This window comes from Dioscorea cayenensis, chromosome 26, assembly GCF_009730915.1.
Source record: "Dioscorea cayenensis subsp. rotundata cultivar TDr96_F1 chromosome 26, TDr96_F1_v2_PseudoChromosome.rev07_lg8_w22 25.fasta, whole genome shotgun sequence".
In the NCBI taxonomy this organism is placed as follows: domain Eukaryota; kingdom Viridiplantae; phylum Streptophyta; class Magnoliopsida; order Dioscoreales; family Dioscoreaceae; genus Dioscorea; species Dioscorea cayenensis.
The window spans coordinates 1,355,598-1,376,389 of NC_052496.1; the positions used below are offsets into that span (position 1 = coordinate 1,355,598).

The 20,792-nt window shown below is 35.6% G+C and overlaps 1 protein-coding gene across 3 annotated transcripts in view; it reads right to left on the reverse strand.

The window, feature by feature from the left end:
• The window catches only part of LOC120253038 (WD repeat-containing protein 11), a 35,709-nt gene that overhangs the window by 4,527 nt on the left and 10,390 nt on the right, over positions 1-20,792 (reverse strand). For 2 of the 3 annotated variants that reach the window (XM_039261283.1, XM_039261282.1), the window contains 7 exons: positions 20,316-20,391; positions 19,992-20,174; positions 18,728-18,888; positions 16,225-16,330; positions 15,812-16,025; positions 15,430-15,716; positions 15,041-15,162 (listed from right to left, as the gene is read on the reverse strand). In XM_039261283.1, the coding sequence (XP_039117217.1) occupies positions 15,041-15,162; positions 15,430-15,716; positions 15,812-16,025; positions 16,225-16,330; positions 18,728-18,888; positions 19,992-20,174; positions 20,316-20,391 (1,149 nt within the window). Of the gene's footprint in view, positions 1-7,758; positions 7,910-15,040; positions 15,163-15,429; positions 15,717-15,811; positions 16,026-16,224; positions 16,331-18,727; positions 18,889-19,991; positions 20,175-20,315; positions 20,392-20,792 lie in introns of those variants that run through there. The other variant, XM_039261284.1, reaches the window with a different exon arrangement.

Below are 20,792 nucleotides of genomic sequence, written 5' to 3' on the forward strand. Positions count from 1 at the left end.
CATTTCGGGGGAACTAGGCAGAAGTGGGGGAAGTGGTCTGACTTCCCCACTTTTGGTATTCATTTATGCGGAAGTGTCACTTCCCCCACTTCCGACTAGAGTGGATTTTGAACTAAACTCACTTCAAAATTTTTTTTTACTGAAATGGGGGAAAGTGAATCAATACATAAAAACTCACTTCTTTTCACTTCCAAAGTCATTTTTCAACTCATAGAACTTCACTCAACACCTAAATTCTCCGTTTTTATTCTCACTTTCTGACAAATGAACACCAGAACTACTGGAAGTGTTATCACTTCCCCCCACTTCAGGGAAGTGGCACTTCCCCCACTTCCCCACTTCCGCCTAGTTCCCCTGAAATGAACACCCCCTAAATGGATTTACTTGGGTGTTTCTTCCCTGGACCTTGTGCATTGCACCAGGCAAATCAAACTTACCCATGTAATGTACAACCCCTACACCCTAAACCTATCCCTAATATATACACAACTTTCATTGGACTGGTGCAGTGCACCAGTGTCCATTTAAGAAGTCAGTCAATTTGAGAACATTTGGATGATGACCAAAGATGAGCACAATCCTTCTTCAAAGTAAAACTATTTCAACCTTTTCTGTGAAAACTTTATAATGGCAATTCATTAAAATTTCATGTATCGCAATTGCGCACCTTTATAATGACTTGTCAATAAAGCCCACAGATCATTATACCATAATTGCTCACAGATAGCCATGACATTTAAATAATTCCCATTAGCCTAGCACTCATGCCATCTATTTACATAATTCATTCTGATTCTACTGCCTCTATTTTCCTTCATGGTGAATCTAAGGCCCTTCACATGACCTTCTAACTATAAAAAAATCGATTATGTGTCCAATTAAGATGAGCCATACATTTTATATATTGTTAATTGGATGATTTTTCTTTTTTTCTTTTTCTAGAATTTAGAGTAATATTACATAAAGTCATGGTAGAAAACTGAGAAGTATTAAGCAAAACTATCTCGTATTTCTCCCCTCCAAACAAATCGTCTTAGAATTTTTACTTTGATACTTCCATCTTAAATAAATCATCCCGATGGTTTCGAGGTTGCCATTCATGGGAGCAAAGAAAAGTCATTCAACTTTAAAGAATAGTAATATAAAATTAAAAATAATAATAATAAAAAAATAGAGAAAAAAAGTCTTCCCACAGCCTAGATAATGGTATTAAAGATAATATGTGAAACCAGAGGAGAAGATTGAACATTGTGTTTCTCTCATTAATTTAACTGTTAAAGGGTACATGAATATATAGATACAAGAAGCTAAAAATAAGGAAAGAACAGAGCTGACAGCAAATCTTTCAAACTAAATCAAATTTGTATCATTTCTCACTCACTCCCAAGCTTGAGCATATAGATTGTATGCATCAAGCTTGCCACATATGTAAGCTATCCTCCATCCTCGAAGAGACTTGGTAAAAATATCTGCTAACTGCTCATTAGAACCAGCAAATGACAAAGTAATTTCTCCAAACATAACCTTATCATGAATAAGATGACAATCGATCTCAATATGCTTCGTTTGCTCATGAAAGATTGGATTGGAGACAATGTGCAAGACTACTTGGTTATCACAAATGAGATTCATAGAGCGCACTTCACAGAAACATAATTCCTGGAGAAGCTGTTTCAGCCATATGAGCTCATATGTGGTGAGAGCCATGGCTTGATACTCAGTCTCCGCACCGGACCTAGCAACTACATTCTACTTCTTACTCTTTCAAGAAATCAAATTACCTCCAATAAGAAGACAATATCCTGATGTGGACCGTCTAGTCTATTGGTTGGGCAACCTGCCCAATCAGTTTCTGTATAAGCAACAAAATCACAATGACTTCTATCTATGTATACTAAACCTCTTTCAAGGGATCCTTTAATGTATCTCAAAATCCTAAACAAAGCATCCCAATGACTATCACAAGGAGAATTAAGGAACAAACTGACAACATTCACAGGAAATGAAATATATGGCCTCCTCATGGTCAAGTAATTCAACTTTCCAACTAACCTTCGATACCATTTTAGATCTAGAAAGGACTTTCCTGATTAGATAGAAGCTTGACATTTGGATCCATAGGAATATCAATTAGCTTGCAATCCAGCATACTGGTTTCCTCCAAAATGTCCAAAGCATATTTTCTCTATGACATAGCAATTCCTATCTTTGACTGAGCCACCTCAATTCCAAGGAAGTACCGCAACTAACCTAGATCTTTTGTTTGAAAATGACAGACTAAGTGTTGTTTCAGTCCTACAATCCCATCATGATCATCACTTGTAATAACTATATCATCAACATAGACAACCAAATAAATAAATCAGTTAGGCGAGCACCTATAAAACACAGAGTGGCTTGCTTCAATCCGAATCATGATAAATTGTTGGATAACTGTATTAAATCTCCCAAACCATCCTCGAGGAGACTATTTGAGACCATATAAAGCCTTGTGAATGTTTAAAAAAAGGAGATAAATCTAGTTGCCCATGTGTTCAAATAAAAAAAACTCACTCATGTTAATGGTTAGTAGCCATTAATCTCGACCTTGAAGACGTATTAATGGTTGGTAGCCATTATTCTTGACTTTGAAGCCATCCTTGTATGCAATTAAAGTCACCCATGTGTTGTTTTTATCTAAAATCTTTGCCTATAAAAGAGAAGATCTTTGAATATTGAAGAGTGTGTAAGTTCATAAGTGTTCTTATGAACAAGTGAGCGAGAAATGAAGAGGAAGTATGATAGTTCTTGACTAAAATTATTGTAAAAATCCTTTGAATATTCTTAGAGTTGTGACACACCAAAGACTGTGTGAGGTGTAATTTTGTTTGAACAATTTTTAATAGTGGATACTGCATCGATAATAGGAAATAGGATGTAGCCCATTTAAGGGTGAACCCGTTTAAATTTTGGTGTCTTATTATTTTTTACTCTCTTATTTTATTTCATATCGTTCTTGTTAAGTGGAATTTATGTTCCACAACCCTACAAATTCCTAACAACGAAGGCGACATACATACCCACAAGACTTTTCCTAAGCAACAAAACACGATGATTGCTCCATATACATTTCTTTTTCTAAAACTCCATGGAGAAAGGCATTCTTTTGGTGTAATGGCCAATGTCACACAACTGCCATAGAAAGAAGGGCGAACAAAGGCCATCTTTGCCACAAGGAAGAAAGTATTGCTTTAATCAAAGCCAAACACTTGGTTCTAGCCCTTAGCCACCAAGCGAGCTTTCAACCTCTCAGTTTGCCCGTCTAGACCAACTTTGATAGCATAATCCTAGCGACATCCAACAATAGACTTTTGAGGAGGAAAAGCCCATGTATGGTTAGATTCTAAAGTTGTCATCCCATCAATCATAGCTGTATGGTTAAGAAAGCTTCCTGTGCAAACTTAGGAATAGTGGCAGAAGAAATGGTAAGGACAAAGGTATAATGTGAAGGAGGTAAACAATGATAACTAATAAAATTATAAAGAGGATGAGGATTACAAGTAGAACGTACATCTTTATGAAAAGTAATGGGAAGATTATTTGATGATTCAAGGGGATCCAAAGTGAGAGACTAGACAGGGACTGGAGATGAGTCACTTGAGCTTTCTGCAATAGGTGCATTGACGGGGACTTGACACAGACAACACTAACAAGTTATCAGGGATGACGACTAAAAGGCCTTTATAGATCTACCTTGTCTAGGAATGAAGTAGATGGAATTAGCGGGGTGAGATAAGGAACAGGTAGTATCGGAAAAAAAGACTGACTCCACTAGCGATGCAAAGAAAGGTGTATCTTAAAAAAAAAAAGTGACATCCGTTGACATATTGAAATGATGCGTGGAAGGACAGTAACACTGATACCCCTTCTAAACTCGTAAATACATGAGGAAAACACACTTCACAGCACAAGCAGACAATTTACCAAGTCCTAGAATAAGATCATGGGCAAAGCAAGTGGAGTCAAAACCCCGAGGAATAGGGAACAAAGGTTCATTAGGAAACACCACGGAATGAGGCGCTTTGTCTTGAATAGAAGAAGATGGCATGCCATAGATGGCCACAAAATTATTCACAAGTTTCTATTTTGGTCATCCAACTAAAATAGATTCTATTTTGGTCACTTAACTTATAAAGTTCTTTCAATTCAGTCACCGTCGCCTGCGGCATTAACGACAGAGTGACATGGCTCACCACGTCATAGGCAACTTACCATGTTAGCTCCCCCCATGCCATGTGGCTAAAAAAACCCTTCTTTTTCCTTTCTTTCCCTCGCCAGTGGTTGTGCCTTTCCTCTTTTCCTACCAAGGCTTATCTACGAATCATGGCCTTGGGAAAGGGAGTGAGTAGTCATCAGGACCAAATTTTAGGGTTTTTCATCCTGTTTGTTCATTTGATTTCTCTTAAGTTTGTGGCAATTTGATTGTATGAACAATCAAGTTGGCGATTCTTCATTCATGATCAACCAATAGTTAAAGATGTTGAAAATGTTAAATCTGGATTTTTTTTCTAAAATATTGAATTGATGTTGTTGATGCGGGAAAACCAAGTATTAAAGCCTTAATAAAGTGAAGTTACTTGGTAGTTTAGTTAGTAGTTGGGACACATCAGCGTTTGAACATCGTATAAAGGAAAAAACATTTAATTTATTTTGTAGTCTTTTGTTGTACATGATTCTCAATTGTATATAAGCTTTTGCTATTGTTCTTATAAATATTGAATTAAAAGTCTATGAAATTGATTGCAAGAATCTTTGCTTCTTTAAGATTGAGAGCTTTAGCTGCAAAAGAACAAAGCCAATCTACTGGAATTCAAAGCTTATTCTACAAATGATCAAAGCTTTCATATTTAGCATCAATTTGCTTCAAAACACAATCACATTCAGATTACATCTTTTTCCTAGCTTATTGATGGCATAGAACAGACAAATATGGAAGGGAAAGGAGAGCGGAAAAATTAGAGGAAAAGGGACCTACCTCTACCTCCTCATTAATGTGACCACTATTTCAATTATCCATTCTGGCGATTTTTTACTCGTGCTCGACGCCATGTTGATTAGGGTGTCCCTTGTGGAGTTGAGGGAAAAAGTTCAAGTTTTATTGATCTGGTGGAAAGGAAAGGGGCAAGAAAGGAAAAAAGAAAAGGGTTTTTTAGCCGCGGCATTTGGGGAGTTAACGAAGAAAAGCTGACATGTTTAAGCGTCTTATGGTGTGGCGAGCCACATCACTATGTCATTAACACTATAGGCAACAACGACCCGATCAAAAGGAATTCATATATTAAGTGACCAAATAGATTTTTTTTTTTTAAAGTTGGGTGATCAAAATAGAAACTCACAAATAGTTTGGCAACCATTTATGTAATTTACCCTTCTATTTATTAAAAAACTTGTAGTAAGGACTACATCACCCCAAAACTTTGAAGCAGCATTAACACTCATGAGTAAAGTATGCGCAATTTCAATAGTATGATGGTGTTCAAGTTCAACAATACTATTTTGTTGACAGGCATGAGGGTAAGAAGACAAATGTATGACACCATTATTAGCCAAAAAAGAACTAAAAGAAATTGAGAAAAATTCTTTTGCATTATCACTAAGCAGAATACAAACAGAACATCCAAATTGATTTTGATTTTCATTTAAAGAAATATTGAAACACCAAATAATTATGATCTTTCTTTAAGTAAGAAAATCCACATACACATGGAAAACTCATCAATTAAGGTAATAAAGTACCTATGTCCTAGAACATAAGTGACAAAACTTGGACCCGATACGTCAGAATGAATAACATCAAAAAGTGTGTGGACTTGTGATTGAACATTACCCAGAAAATAAAACCACACATGTTTTCCAAACTATCAGAATTTACACTCTATGGACTACAAATGAGACATGAGGAAGCATTCTCTTTAACTGGTTAAGACTCGGATGACCTAACCTACGATGAAGAAAACTAGGAGACTCTGTAATAGTGCAAGCAACTAAAGACTGAAGGTAATAAAGCTTGTGTAACTCATATCCTAACCAATCGTCCGCCCCATACTCCATCCTTGTATAAGAAAAGAATTAGAAGTGAAAGTTTTAAAACTTAGACTATTAGTTAGCCGACTAACAAAAATTAAATTGAGAGGGCAATTAGAAAAAAGAATAACAGAATCAATAGATAAAAAAGGAAGAGGAGTGGCTTGACCAATGCCGATAGCTTTAGTTTTTGACCCCTCTGCAAGAGTAATAATATAAGGAGTTTTGGGTTGGATTAATGTTGAGAAAAGAAAAGGATTACTAGCTAAATGATCGGAAGCACCAAAGTCCAAAATCCAAGTTCCAACATACGAGGATTTAGGGAGACAACTTATAGAATTACCAATATGACCAACTATGGTTGAGGATTAGGCCTGTGATGTCTTGTACTGCAAAAACTCCTTACATTCGCCATCAAATAACACATTTTGTTTTGTGTTCTTGGGCTTAGGAGTCGAGGCCCAATATAAAACTCATGATCAAATTGGGTCACAACGGAGTCGAGAGAGGCAGATAAGTAGGGTCACGATAACAGTGAGGTTGTCAGAGTGTGAGTAGATGAACCTTCGACGACTAGGGTTCTTGAGACTTCTAATCAGGCCCTTGGAACCTAGCTCTCTGATACCAACTTGTAACCAAAGAAAAAGATTAAAGAATATGTTTTTCTCATTAATTTAACCGTATAAAGGATACATGAATATATAGATACAAGAAGCTAAAAATAAGGATAAAATAGAGCTGGGAGCAAATCTCATCAAATTAGGCTAACGCTATCTAAGGCAATCAAATATGATATAAATAGAAACAAAATCAACTAAATCAAATCTGTATCTCCACGGATATCTTTGTAATGTTCATAATATCTCAACAATAATAAACACAAGTAGGTAAGACTATCTAACAATCAATTGATAATTTCACAATATAGCTCCATTTAATGAGAAAATGAATGAAATTTCTCAGTAAGCATATGTAGTTTCTTGAAAGGTCAGCATTGTGACCAAATGCAATGAGCAACCAGTAAATTGCTAGTGGATGGGTTGCTCCTTCTAACAAAAATTTACACCCAAACAAGGAGTTTAAGGGGGTGTTTGCTTGTGGAGAAGTGGGGGAAATCACAATGTGAACTGACTTCTTCCGCTTCAACTGTTTGTTGGGAAAAAGTATGAAACAAGAGGAAATGACGATAATCTATAAATTTTAATATTATCTATGCATCACTTATCCCAAAATAATATCAAAAGTGAGAGCATGCCTAACTTCCTTCATGGATAGCACCGCACCCTCACTTTCTCATGTCCTTCGCTTCACCACAAATAAGCATGCCATAATAGTGTGGACAAAAAAAGCCCTCAGAACAGACTTATTTGATATATGCTTCCACATGCTAAATGAGTCCTCTACAATGTGCAAGTACCATGTTTAGCAAGCGAACTTATGGGTCTTACACAACAATCACCATCAATGTCAGCTTTAGCACAAAAGAGGCTTTTCCAAGTGAGAATGTAGGAAGATTTTGGTTTACGGGAATTTGGTTAGAGACTTTTTATGCCATTCGTGATTGTGTATCATATTTTTAGGGGATGATTATTCATTTTTTATTTGTAAAGTTGATTGATGTACCTTATCAATAAATATAGGGGTATTGTAAAAAAATGAAGACAAGAAGAAAAATTTCTTTCTCAGAAATGTTATAGAACCAGAGTTGTGTAATTCTGCGTACATAAAACAAAAACCCTAATTTTCAAAACAGACTGTACATTGTGTCCATACAATTGTCCATTTGTCGTCGTTTGTGCACCATCAGTGTCCATTGTTGAAATCATAAGTTTTGGGAAGGAAATACCTGCAAACAAGATGTCTTCATCAACCACCATAAAGTTCTGTCCAACCATTGATGGTGCACAATCATTTGGAAAAAGTTCTTTATCATCATTGTAAATTCCCAGCCATAAACCGGAGGTAAAAATTTTCTGCAATGGGCTTGGTAGGTTCTTTGGTGATTCATGGATAAAAAAAGCTTGGGCATCTCACTAGAAATGACAATTTGTACCATACCCAATGGGTATACCCGTACCCATACCTGGTCAAAGAGGATATTATCCTCTTTAACCAGATATGGGTACATGTATGGGTAAGGGCATTACCCGTTATTTTTTGAGCAGATACGGGTCAGGTAAGGGTATGCCCCTACTCTACCCATACCCTTACCCGTTGAAGAAAAGTATGGGTGAAACCCATACCCTTATATATATATATATATATATATATTATAGATGAGTTACTAAGTCTAGAAAATTAGGAATTTGCTTAAAACCTAATTTCCTAAACTCTGTAACTCATCTATATAATATATATATATATATATATATTTTATTACTTGTTATGCAATTTTGAATTTATGGGCATATGTTTAAACATGGTATTGTAATGGATTATGAATTTTTTTATTATATTTGTATTTAAATTTAATTCAGTAATTTGAACGATGAGTAAGCGGGCATACCCATACCGTGTACGGGTAAGGGTATGGATTTTTTTACCCTAGAGAATATGGGTAAGGATACAAGTATATGGTAAGGGTTACGGGTACAGATAAGGGTTTTGACATACCTTACCCATACCCTACCCGTTGCCATCTCTACATCTCACTAGAGAGGTGCAACGGACATAAGTCAATAATCTGTCTCACGCAAATTAGGAGCTCACCAACTTCATCCTCATGGCATATTAATTAATTCGATGGAGCCGCAGATAAGTCACGCATAACAATTTCTACGCACTACAAAAGCAATTTACAACGCTACCAATAGGAATTATTTTGATCTTAAGAATGCATCTCAAATTTTCAAGATCAAGAATAAACTGAAGGAGTTACGTCATGGAGCTATGGAGGTAATAGAATACTACAATAAATTGCGTATTCTTTGGCAAAAATTGAACCTGCACTACGATGCTAATTGGGGGACCTTGACAAAAGCTGAAATTTAGAAAAAAATCTAAAGAAATAATGCCTGCACAAGTTCATCACATCTTCGAACCGGAGACCTTAATGAAGTTAAGATCCATGGTCGCAAACCTCTACCACCTACAGATGAAGCCTTTGAAGAAGTCTATGGAGAAGCTAGTAGAAAACTAGTCATGCTTGGCGGGGAGAAAGATGTTGCTCCGATCACTATGAGTGGAGATCGACTCATTGATACTTTAGCCTTTAATGTTAGAAGTGCTCTAGACCAATCTTACGGTCTCATGGAGATCATCAAAGAGGAAGGACAAACATAGTGTAATCATTGCAACAGAATTGGTCACACTTGTGATACTTACTAGGGTACTCACGGTAAACTAGCTAAGTGGAAGCCAAAAAAAGAGTTAGACAAACTGAGCAAAGGGTTTTCAAGCTTCAGTAGAAAGGAAAATGGAGGAGAATTGAGCATGCAGAGTCTTTCTGAATAAGTCCTTGATCGAGCAACTCTAGACACTTGAACCAATAACAAGTAATTCAAATAGCGTAGGTAGCAGTTTTAATGGAATATGTGAAGCAATCAACAATTTTGTTTAGAAAGGTATTGCTTTTCATATTAAGAATTTGATTCCTTGGATGCCCGACTCTAGAGCATTGAACCCTATGACAGGTAATCGGTCCATCATCTTTTCATACACTCCATGTCATAAAAATTTCAAAGTTAAAGTGACTGATGGTAGTTATTCTTTTGTTGCTACAAAGAAAATGCGTCTTTCAAATTCTATCGCCATTCATTCAGTCTTGCGCATTCCAAATTTAACTTGCAATCTGATTTCTATTAGCAAATTGAACCCTGAATTGAATTGCACTGCTGATTTTTCTCTTACATGTAAAATTCAGGAATTGGGATCAACGAAGATGATTAGCAGTGCTAGAGAGGCAGGCAGACTCTAACCATTTTGATGACAAAGAATGCATGAACAAACAAGCTCCTACGGCCGAAAGTGAAGCTTTAATCTCCAAGTCTGATGAAATAATGATGTGGCATCTCAAATTCCGCCACCGAAATTTCAATTACCTCAAATGTTTGTTACCACATCTTTCATGCATAAAAATCTAACTTCTTATATCTGTGAAGCTTGTCAATTTGTCAAAACCGACCATATAGAAAATCTCAACCTTTTTTATCTTGTTCATAGTGACATATGGGGACCCTCTCGTGTCAAAAATATTTTAGGAACATGATAGTTTATCATGTTCACTGATGATCATACTAGAGTTTGTTGATTTTATCTCCTTCACAAATATGATGCTAAAAATACCTTCAAAATTTTCCACTCAATGATAAAAAATCAGTTCAATACCTATGTAAGTCCCTCAAACTGATTATGGCAGTGAATACTTCAACTCGATTCTTAGCAAATACATTAAGACAAATGGCATAATCCATTAAAGCTCATGTCCAGACACATAACAAATTGGAGCTGCTGAACAGAAAAATCACCATCTTCTTGAAGTTGCTAGAGCCCTATGGCTTGCTATGAATGCCCCTCAAAATCTATGGAGAAGCTGGACTCACAACAACTTATCTCGTAAACTACATTCCCTCAAAAGCCCTCAATTACCTCAACCCAATGTCCGTCTTTCTTCAAACCTAACCAGCCTTCCGATCCATGTCATCTATAAGGGTCTTCAATTGTACTTCATTTGTCCATGTTCAGTGCTAATATTTCTCCAAGCATGATAAAAAATGAATCAAATGCGCCAATGCAACATGCATATAAGTATCACTCTCCTATTCTTCGTCATGTCTTCATGTCCATGGATGTTTCTTTCATTGAGTCACAACCTTTTTTTCAGCCAACTTATCTTCAGGGGAAAATGTTGACAGAAGATAAATTGTCTTGGCTTGAACCTCTTTCTAATTCTTATCAAACTCCCATGACTACTTCACCCATTTTTAACATTAGAATCACATTCCTTGCCACAAAAGCAAAAATTAGTTTGGAGACTGGGGTAGTTAACTGTTAAATTACCTAAGTTACTTGTTTACTCACGCAGGAAGCTGAATCAGAATAATAGCAAAGCCAAATACTCTATATAGCCATGAATCTGACCTACATCTCAGTTCTGAACACGAGTCTGATGCTGAAAACAGATAATTTGATTTAACCCATTGATGATGGTCTGGCTTGTTAGAATAAGGCTATATGGAATATAGAGAGAATGAAGAGAGGAAGAATGAGATGAAGAATGATATGAAGAGTAATTTTCATGTAGTGATGTATACAAGTATATATAGAGAAAATGGGCTATATAGTAATGGGCTCTTTAACATGGCTCTTCCCAATACCTTGAGAAAACGAAACAGGTCATATACACAACATCCAATAGCTAGATTGTGTTCCATGACAAATTGTCTCCAAGTTTCCAAGTCTAGACTACTCGATTAACCAAAACAAATAGCATTGAAGAAGCTCTGGCTGATCTGAAATGGAAGATGGCAGTTCAAGAAGAAATGAATATTTTGGAGAGAAATGGAACTTCAGAGATAGTTGAATTACCCAAAAGCAAAAAAAAATAAAAAAATAGGTTGCAAGAGGCCCTTCACCATCAAGTTTAAGTACAAAGCCAATCTTGTCGCAAGAGGTTTTACTCAAATCTCTGGAGTGGACTATCAAAAAATATTTGTCCTTGTGGCGAAGCTGAACACTGTCATAGTTCTTTCTTTAGAGCCTAACCTTGATTAGCCTTAAAAATGCATTTCTAAATGGTGACCTACATGAAAAAGTCTACATGGATTTACTACCTGAGTTTGGAAATGGAAAGAATCTTGTTTGCATATTAAGGAAGTCCCTATAGATTAGAGCAGTTTCCTAGATAGTGGTTTGATAAATTCACGCATGTTGTCAAGAGAAAGGGATTCACACAGGCTTAGTCAGACCACACGCTCTTCTACAAACACTCTAAAGATGGCAAAATAGCCATTCTTATAGTGTATATGATATCTTTGTCACCGGATATGATCCAATGGAACTTTAAGCTTTGAAGAAGTATCTTGCAACTAAGTTTGAGCTAAAGGATCTTGGTGCTCTAAGGTATTTCCTCAGTATGGGAGTGACTAGAAGTAAGGCAGGAATTTCTATCTCACAAAGGGAGTATGTCCTTGAGTTACTTGTATTAGATTGCAAACCTTTCGAGACACCCATGGAACCAAAACAAAAGTTAAGCGTCAAAGGAGGAAAAGTAGTTGACTGAGAACAATATCAAAGGCCGGTGGGAAAATTAATGTATTTGTCACACACACTACCCAGCACTGCATTTAAAGGATGTGTGTTTTAAAAGTTATTATTTTGATATAGACTTATGTATTGTTCATGATTTTGAATATTATTATTCATGTTCCTTGAGGTTAACATGTTATATTTTGGAAGAGTTCAAGAAGATGCACTTGGTCTTGAACCATAGAACTCCTAAAATGAGAAACATGTGATCACTAAATAAGTTTTGCAATCGTGGTAATTAAGGAGGAACATTAATTCATCGTGTAAGATTGTCATGTCATCAAAAGTACATTGTAGTTCTATAAATGTTGATAAGGTATTATCGTTTGATGGCATGAATATATAAAATGTGTGTTTTTATATATTGAACATGACCTATATAGTTGAAACATTATATGGATTGTGTTTTGTGTCATTGATGTTTCATTGTATCTTTGGAATCTTAGATTTGAGACGTCATGATTTTTCACATGAGAAGTATACGATGTGATTACTATTTGAATACTATCCTGGGATAGGAATGAAATAGTAGTTCATTGTATACAACTTGTGTGGGAGAAATCTATATGTTAATCCTATCATTGTCCCTCGATTTCGAGTGATGATATTGTTGGGCCCCTTGGTAAAGTGGAATTATGTTGCATGCAATAAAACTGATGTAGTTATAATAATAATTCACTTGAGAGACCAAGAAAATGAATATAATGCAAAAATGACACGATCCTATTTTACATATTATTCATAATATCATGAGACGAGGATAGACACAAAATTAGTGGATCAAGCAAATAAATACTATATCACTTGGATAACTATAATGTAATGATAGAACCTCTTATAATCAATAATATAAAGTTTTATATTATTACCAAGGTGACATAGATCCTCTATACGGTCACACCAACTGAAGAGAAACAACAATTATTTTATATTTCATGCGAATGCACAAGATAATGTGCAATAGATGAAATACTAAAATAAAATGTCATAATATGGCGAGCTTAGACAATAAATAATTAAATTTATGGGATTATGCAAATATTATTTGGTATAATGCTTGAGAGCATTATAAGAATATTAGAGGCATTGCATAAACAAATAGTATGGTTGATATTATTTGTTCATAAGTTTATTTATTGAGCCACTAAGAGGAGAGATTAATGAGAACTTGAAATGACTAAATAAAGCTAGTGGCATTTGTGTAATTTGCACAAATATTTGCCCTAACCCTTGCTATATAAAAGGGGTCATAATGAAAAGGTTAATCAAGTGTGTGATGAGTGTGAGAAAGAAAAATCCTCAGCCGACCTCGCTTTGGTTCTCCTTGGTTCTCATTATATCTCCTCATGCAAGGTGGTAAAGTCTAAGCTTTGAACTCCACATCCATCTATCTAAGTGGTGTGGTAGTTTGTTGTTTAGGTTCAAGGTGAATCAAGAGGTGTTTTGTAAAAGGGTGTTTTCAAGAGGTCAAGAGGCAAATACATTTCTACTTATCAAGAGATTCTACAACCTTTTGGTAAGGAAAGATTTCTTTCACTAGATATAGATTTGTGGTTCTTCATGGCTTCTTTTGTTTTCACATTTAGTGTTTGTTCTAATGCTCTTGCCTTGCTCCTTGCCATTGTCATTTTTTGAGTTCCTTTGTGTTTTGGCCCAAGTGATGGAAATTTTTTTTATCACATAGCCATTCACATTAAATCCCAACAGCATTTGCCATCAATATGATTAGTCAGTTTATGCACTCGCCAAAGGAGAAACATGTTGAGGCAGTTCATAGGGTCTTAAGTTGTTTAAAAGGAACACCAACCAAAAGATAGTTTTCAAGAAGAATAACTCAAGGATGGTAAAACTTTATATGGATGCAAATAAGACAGATTCTTCAATTGACAGAAGGTCTACTATAGGTTACTGTTCATACATATGGGGTAATCCAGTGAGTTGGAGAAGAAGCAATCAGTTATTGTTCTACGTAGTACTGAAGCTGAGTTCCATGCTTTAGATCAAGGAACATGTGAAGATATATGTTTGGAAATGCTACTTAGAAAGTTGAAGATGACAAATTACTGTCCTGTGAGAGTGTATTATAACAACAAAGCTACTTCAAGAGTCGAAGATGACCAATCACTATCCTATGAGAGTGTACAGTGATAACAAAGCTACAATAAACATTGCTCAGAATCCCATCCACCACGATAGAATAAAGCATATAGAAACTGATCACCATTTCATTAATGAGAAAATAAACAAGGAAAGAGTTTGCATGACATGAACAAACAGCTGACGTCCTTACCAAGAGTCTATATAACCTTCAGTTAATGGTCTAGTAGGCAAGCTGGGCATGATAAACATATGCTTAAGCTTGAGGGGTTGGGCGTGTAGGAAGATTTCGGTTTATGAGGGATTTAGTTGGAGATTTTTTAGGCCATTCCTGATTTTATGTATCATATTTTTAGGGAAAAATTATTCTTTCCTCATTTGTAGAGTTGATTGTTGTACCTTATCTCTATATAAAGGATGTATTGTCAAAGAATGAAGACAAGCAGAAAATTTCTTTCTCAAAAACTTTTATAGAGAGAATAAGCTCTGAAAGTTACAGGACAGAAACTTTTAAGACGCCTGTAATTCTGGAATGGCAACAACTATGAGTTCTCATGGCTTTTATGCATGTCTATTAGATATTATATTTGGTTAAGAAAAAGGCTTAAAATAAGTTGGTTAGGGAATTGCTCACTCATGGACGCGCTTTTGAATTGCCTCTTCGCCTTCAAGTCTTTCGTGCCAAGGAATCCGCTCAGTTGCAGCACCCCATAATTCCTCTTGAGCAAATGCCATTACCTTTAGTTGCCCATTGTTCTGGAAAATAAGGTAACAATATTTGAATAAAAGGAACAATGATATAGTAGTCAAATCATGATCTTCGCTTTTGGAATATAAGATTAGTCAAATTTCACAACCTTAGGGTGTATACATATGTAATATCCAGTTTGGAGATAGTTCAGAATGGAATGAGTGAGCGATCTCAAGATTTATCAAAACCATGACTAGAGAGAAGTTTTTAAACTTACAGGTAAAATCTACAAAGAACACAACACACCCACTCACAAAGTTCAGACTAATTACCATCGAATAATGCATCCTCCTTTCAGGCATGGAATTTTTAGCCAATGGCATTATATTTGGAATAGATATATTAGCAGCCACTGAAAGAGAGTCTGATTGAGAAGCATCCTTAGAAGACTTGCTAGAAGATTTATCAACAAAGTGGAGAAGAGCATGAGGCAACTGCATCCAAAACAGAGCTTCTGAAAATTCTCCAAAGCAGGCAGCAGCAAAGGCAAGCCTTGCCGCAAAACCTTTATTCACTACAGAAGCATATAGTCTAGCCCTTTCATCATCAAAGATGCACCCTTCATAAATAAGGACAGAGGAAGCATACACATCAATTCAGGATATAATAAGATATAAAGAACAATGCATCAGGAAGAAAGTTAAGATGGCATACCTTCTTTCCTGTATGGTTCTAAAACCTTTAAAAGTAATTCAGGCACCACTGAGTCCCCAACATCAGGAAGGTCAGACTTGATCATGTAACTGCGAAGGTCTCCAACAGATGCTAAACCATTTTCAGGTATATGAGAGGTAACACCTGCCATAGTTGTATTACATGAACTGAACCAAGATGGTTTAACCCCCATCTGCAAAACCATCCGTAATGCCTGTATGGATTCACACTGCAGTGAGATAATATACCTAGGATCCTGACTCTCCTTCATATTTCTTAATTTTATTTTCAAAATAAATTTGCCTGTGTAGTGTGTGCATGCTCATTCATCATTATGTAAGTCAACCATGCAATTCAAACTGCAATTATACATTGGCAACAATATACTTTTTGACAAAAATCCATTCCCATACCGAGGCATGTGCTGTAGGAAATAATATGGGTAAGCACAATGGAATTGGCCGGAATCTTTCTTTAAACATCCTTGGGTTGAAACCTGAACTGGTCTTAGCACCATTGCTGTACATCAGAAAAGAAATTTGCCGATATTGGTGACAGATAATAAGAGCACAATATGTCTGGTGAAATCGAAGAAATAGGAACAATCAATTAATTGAAATTGAAGTTGGCTTTTGATCAACAACTTCTTGAATCATAAGGCAACATAAATCAGTTAGACGAAAAAACACATAATGGTCCCTAAAAGGAGTCATGTTCCTTGCGAATCAAATCTTTAAGATATTAAACTAAGAAGCATGTGAACATCGTGAAGACAAGGAAATCGACGGGAAGATACAAGTCACAAATATAATCCATATTGCTTCCGCCATAGGTACTTATGTTGCATGTAAAATATCATGGGGCATTTCATTCCTGAAGCAAAATTAATTAATTCCATTGGGATTTCATATGTTCATGCTGGCAAAATGTCAAGATGTCCTTCCATTATGTATAAAAAAGGCTTCATTTCCTTTATAGTTAAACTATGGAAATCCTAGGTTCCATGAATCATCTCATTCATGGAAAATAAACCCAAAAAGTGAGCATATAATAAAGAGGAAAACAATGCCGGCAAAAGTATTCCATTTTAGCTATTATTCTAGTCCAATAAATATGGACATATACATCGTGTAACATTATCATCTCCTATTCTCTAGTAAGTAGTTCATTATTTCAACATTCCACTATATACTCCTTGTGGCTAAGGGTGTAAGCCGAGCTTTGCCATGTTCAAGCTCAGCTCGTTACTATTTCAACCAAGCTCGAGCTCCAGTTGAGCTTATTTCAAGCTTTATTAGTGAGCCTTGGGGCTCGGCTCGTTAGCTCGATTAAAGCCGGCAATTTTCTTTATTTTTTATTTTTGTATTCAATAGTGTGTCGATTGAAGCTCGTTTAATGAATCATTATCAAGCTCGGCTCGGCTCGATTTGAGCTTGAGGATCATTTTAGTAAAATAATAATTTAAGCTTATATATGGAATCACTTAAGGCTTGGACCGCTTGACACGAGTTTAGGCCCTTAACGATTCTTATAAACAAGCTTTTACGTATAATAAACAAGTCCTTTAATGATTCTTATAAACAAGCCTCTAACGATACAATAAATGAGTCCTTTAACGATTCTTATAAACGAGCTTTTAAGGATATAATAAATGAGTCTATTCATGAGCCTTAAGGAGCCGAGCTGGGTGGTGTTTAGGCTCGGCTTGTTTATCTAACTAGCTCAACAATTAGGCTTGAGAATTGCACATTTAGCTTAATGAGCGAGCCAAGCCGAGCCTTCAAGCTTTTAACGAATACATTGGTTCATTTACAGCCCTACTTGTGGTTCTAATTTTCCAATTAATTATCTTCCATGCATGTAACCTTTATGTGCAATACCCCAACCATGATTCCGTTTAGGATTGTGAGTAGGTGATGAATTTTATAATTCCACATCACAAACACACACACAGATGTGCTTATTTGTATGACTTACACCTAAATATGTGAGACGTAATTGGTAGAATAATGGTACATGATGGACAAAAACAAACAACTCCTCACATGGGCCAAGTTGGGTCATGAAAAATTTAATGGCATTATAGTCTAAAGCCCTTTAGTACATAGGGATAGCTTGGTAACTCAAATTATGTAATATGAGGTGCAGTTAGTTCGAGAATGAACCAACTAGAAGCTGGTGGGTCTGTGGCACCATATTTTATTCCAATTAGATTTAGCATTGTATATAAGGGAATGAACTAAACAGTCCCACATCCAAGATTCTATTTGTCACTTGGAGTTAAAGTATATGGGGCACACTTTATAGCACAAAACCGTGAAATCTAATATGGGATGAACCAAAGTGGGCAATCCCTCATACAGGTTGGGTCAAGACAACATTATATATGGAAAATCTTACAACATTGTACTTTAGCTTTCTAATGGAATCAAAAACTGGGAAAATTACGAAAAACCTTGTGGTCTCACAAAATTGCAAAAAGAGCCTGTGCTTTTATTTTTCAATTTACAAGATATTTAGGAAAAACTGCTAACAATGTTAATCACTGCTAATGTGGTAAGGACAATTTTGCCAATTCACTTAAAATCCCATTTGGCACAAAAAAAAAAAAAAAATCTTTTTTTTTTCCTTGGTTGAAGTCATGTAGTAAACTTTAAACTCTAATTTCTATTTTGAGGTCTTTATTGCGAAATTGCCCTTACCACATAAGTTGGGATTAACACCATTCACGATTTTTTTCTTTTTTTTGTTAATTGAATAAAACACATTCAATAAATGGAAAAATTGAAAGCGCATACCCTTTTTTGCAACTCTGTGAAGCCACAAGATTTTTTTTGTTATTATTTTTTGGTAATTTTTTCTAAAAAAACTTTACTAAACAAAAAGATTGGACCAAAATAACAAGAGAGAACTTACATATTAACCTCAATAAGACGAAAGCTACTGTCAGCTCCAGCAATGCATAAGACAAGAGGTTCATCTTTATTTGTGCGCATTGGTAACCAATCAAGTTCAAGCACAAGAGTTCCTGGGGATTGCGGCTGCAGAAGGGCATTGGCTAATGGATCAGATGTATCCTGCACACATAACAAAATCCATGATCGTTTGTAGCTAAACAATTAATTGTTTACCAAATTATTAGTATCTAATTATTGGCTTAATAAAAAAGCCTAACACCAAGATAGTCATCAATCATCATTAGTAATGCATAACCTGACAAGAGTAAGGTCAATAGTCATTATTTGGTGAAACTTCTCTTCTAATATACCCCCTGAAGTGCAGCTGCACATTTATTCACAACTGGCCTATCATCTTCTGCCCATTATGAATAGCAAGTCATCCCATCTCAGGGCCTACATAGCCACAATCTATACTCAGGCCTCGCAGGTAATTTTACTCCATTTGAAGATGTGGATGGTTGAAAGGACCACATGATGATAATTAACACTTAAAATCCTCACACAAAATTCAGCATGCATTAACTCCAAGTTTTCCAAGCTCTCTCGTGTTCTTAGTTTGCTAGACTTAGCAATTTGCCTAGCGCACATGGGAGAAAGGCTGACTTGATCGAGAGGAGTTGATCAAGTACCGCACGCAACATTGGAAAACTCCAACAAAATATTTCGTACTGCAACATTTTCCAAGTATAGAAATTCATTTGCACAACATATACTTATCATAAAGCATTTTCGTTGCAACTGAGAGAATAGGCATGTGATAAAAATTTCAGATACTTAATTTCCATAGCTACATGATTATTCTATTACCCCTTAACCCATCTTGTTGGACAAAACATTAATCTGCTCAGTTTACAACTTCCAGTTAGTGCCCTTATCAATGTTAAACAGAAAACGGGCAAATGGTGAGCGTTCAGAGTTGGAAATTGAAAATATGCCGTAAGGATTGTAAGCAAGCTGAGAAGTTACAAGTGCCTCTTAGGTTAGCTCAAATTAAAATTGTTTTATATGCTACCCACTATAAGTTATCTGATATTTTAAAATTAATAAAATCTACAATTCACAATTAGGCTTATGTTTATTATTCATAAAATAAAAAATTTACATAAATGTAGAAAGGGAACATTTAGTATCACATTTATCAAGCACGGGCTAAATTAGACAGAGATAACTAATCACAAGAAAATAGTAAAAGCAAAATGTGGTAGCTCTTCTGAACTTACGAGATCAAATATGGAGAATGTATTATCATAAAAAAGTACAGCAATGCGTCCTCTACTGCAATCTCCAGAAACAACAGGGGAGAATTTTATCCTCCTAATCCCTTCTTTGTGAGTGTTGAATGATGAAGAAAGGCCTGTTGTTACATCCCACCAACGTATGTTACCTAATCTATCTCCCATAACCTGATATAAATGAATAAATATGAAGATTATTTATTCAGTACGAAGTGAAAAATCCATTGTCTACACTGAAAAAGTTTAAATTAAAAAAAATTAAAAAAAAATAACCACAAATCCAAGATTAGTGGAGCAGATAATACATACTACATGAGGGAGGCGATATGCCATGGCAGTAACCAGTCCATCTGACGAAACAAAAGAAGAAGACGGCCATTTTGGTCTGAAGTAGGAAAATGAAATGAGCACTTTTCACAAGGCAAGCAAGTTAAATAAAAGCTTAAAGTAAATTCATCTCTAATACAAATAATATCAAGATATTAATATTATGCACAAAACTAGGGAACTAAATGTTTTAAATTCTCGATCAAGTTCTGGGGAATGAATTGCAGGCTGATTTAATCATAGCCCTTAATTTATAATATTTACTTCCAACTACATATCAAGCTTCTTTCAAAAATAGTCAAATGTCATGAATTAGACTATAACTTGCATAAGCTTGCCCTTATTCATGTGCATATTTGATAATTGTCAAAAATAGAAATAGCAAGGAAGAGTTATCAAAAGTTATGCACTTGGAAGACATTCTCTAATAAAATGTCAGTAGTTATGACTGAGATCAAG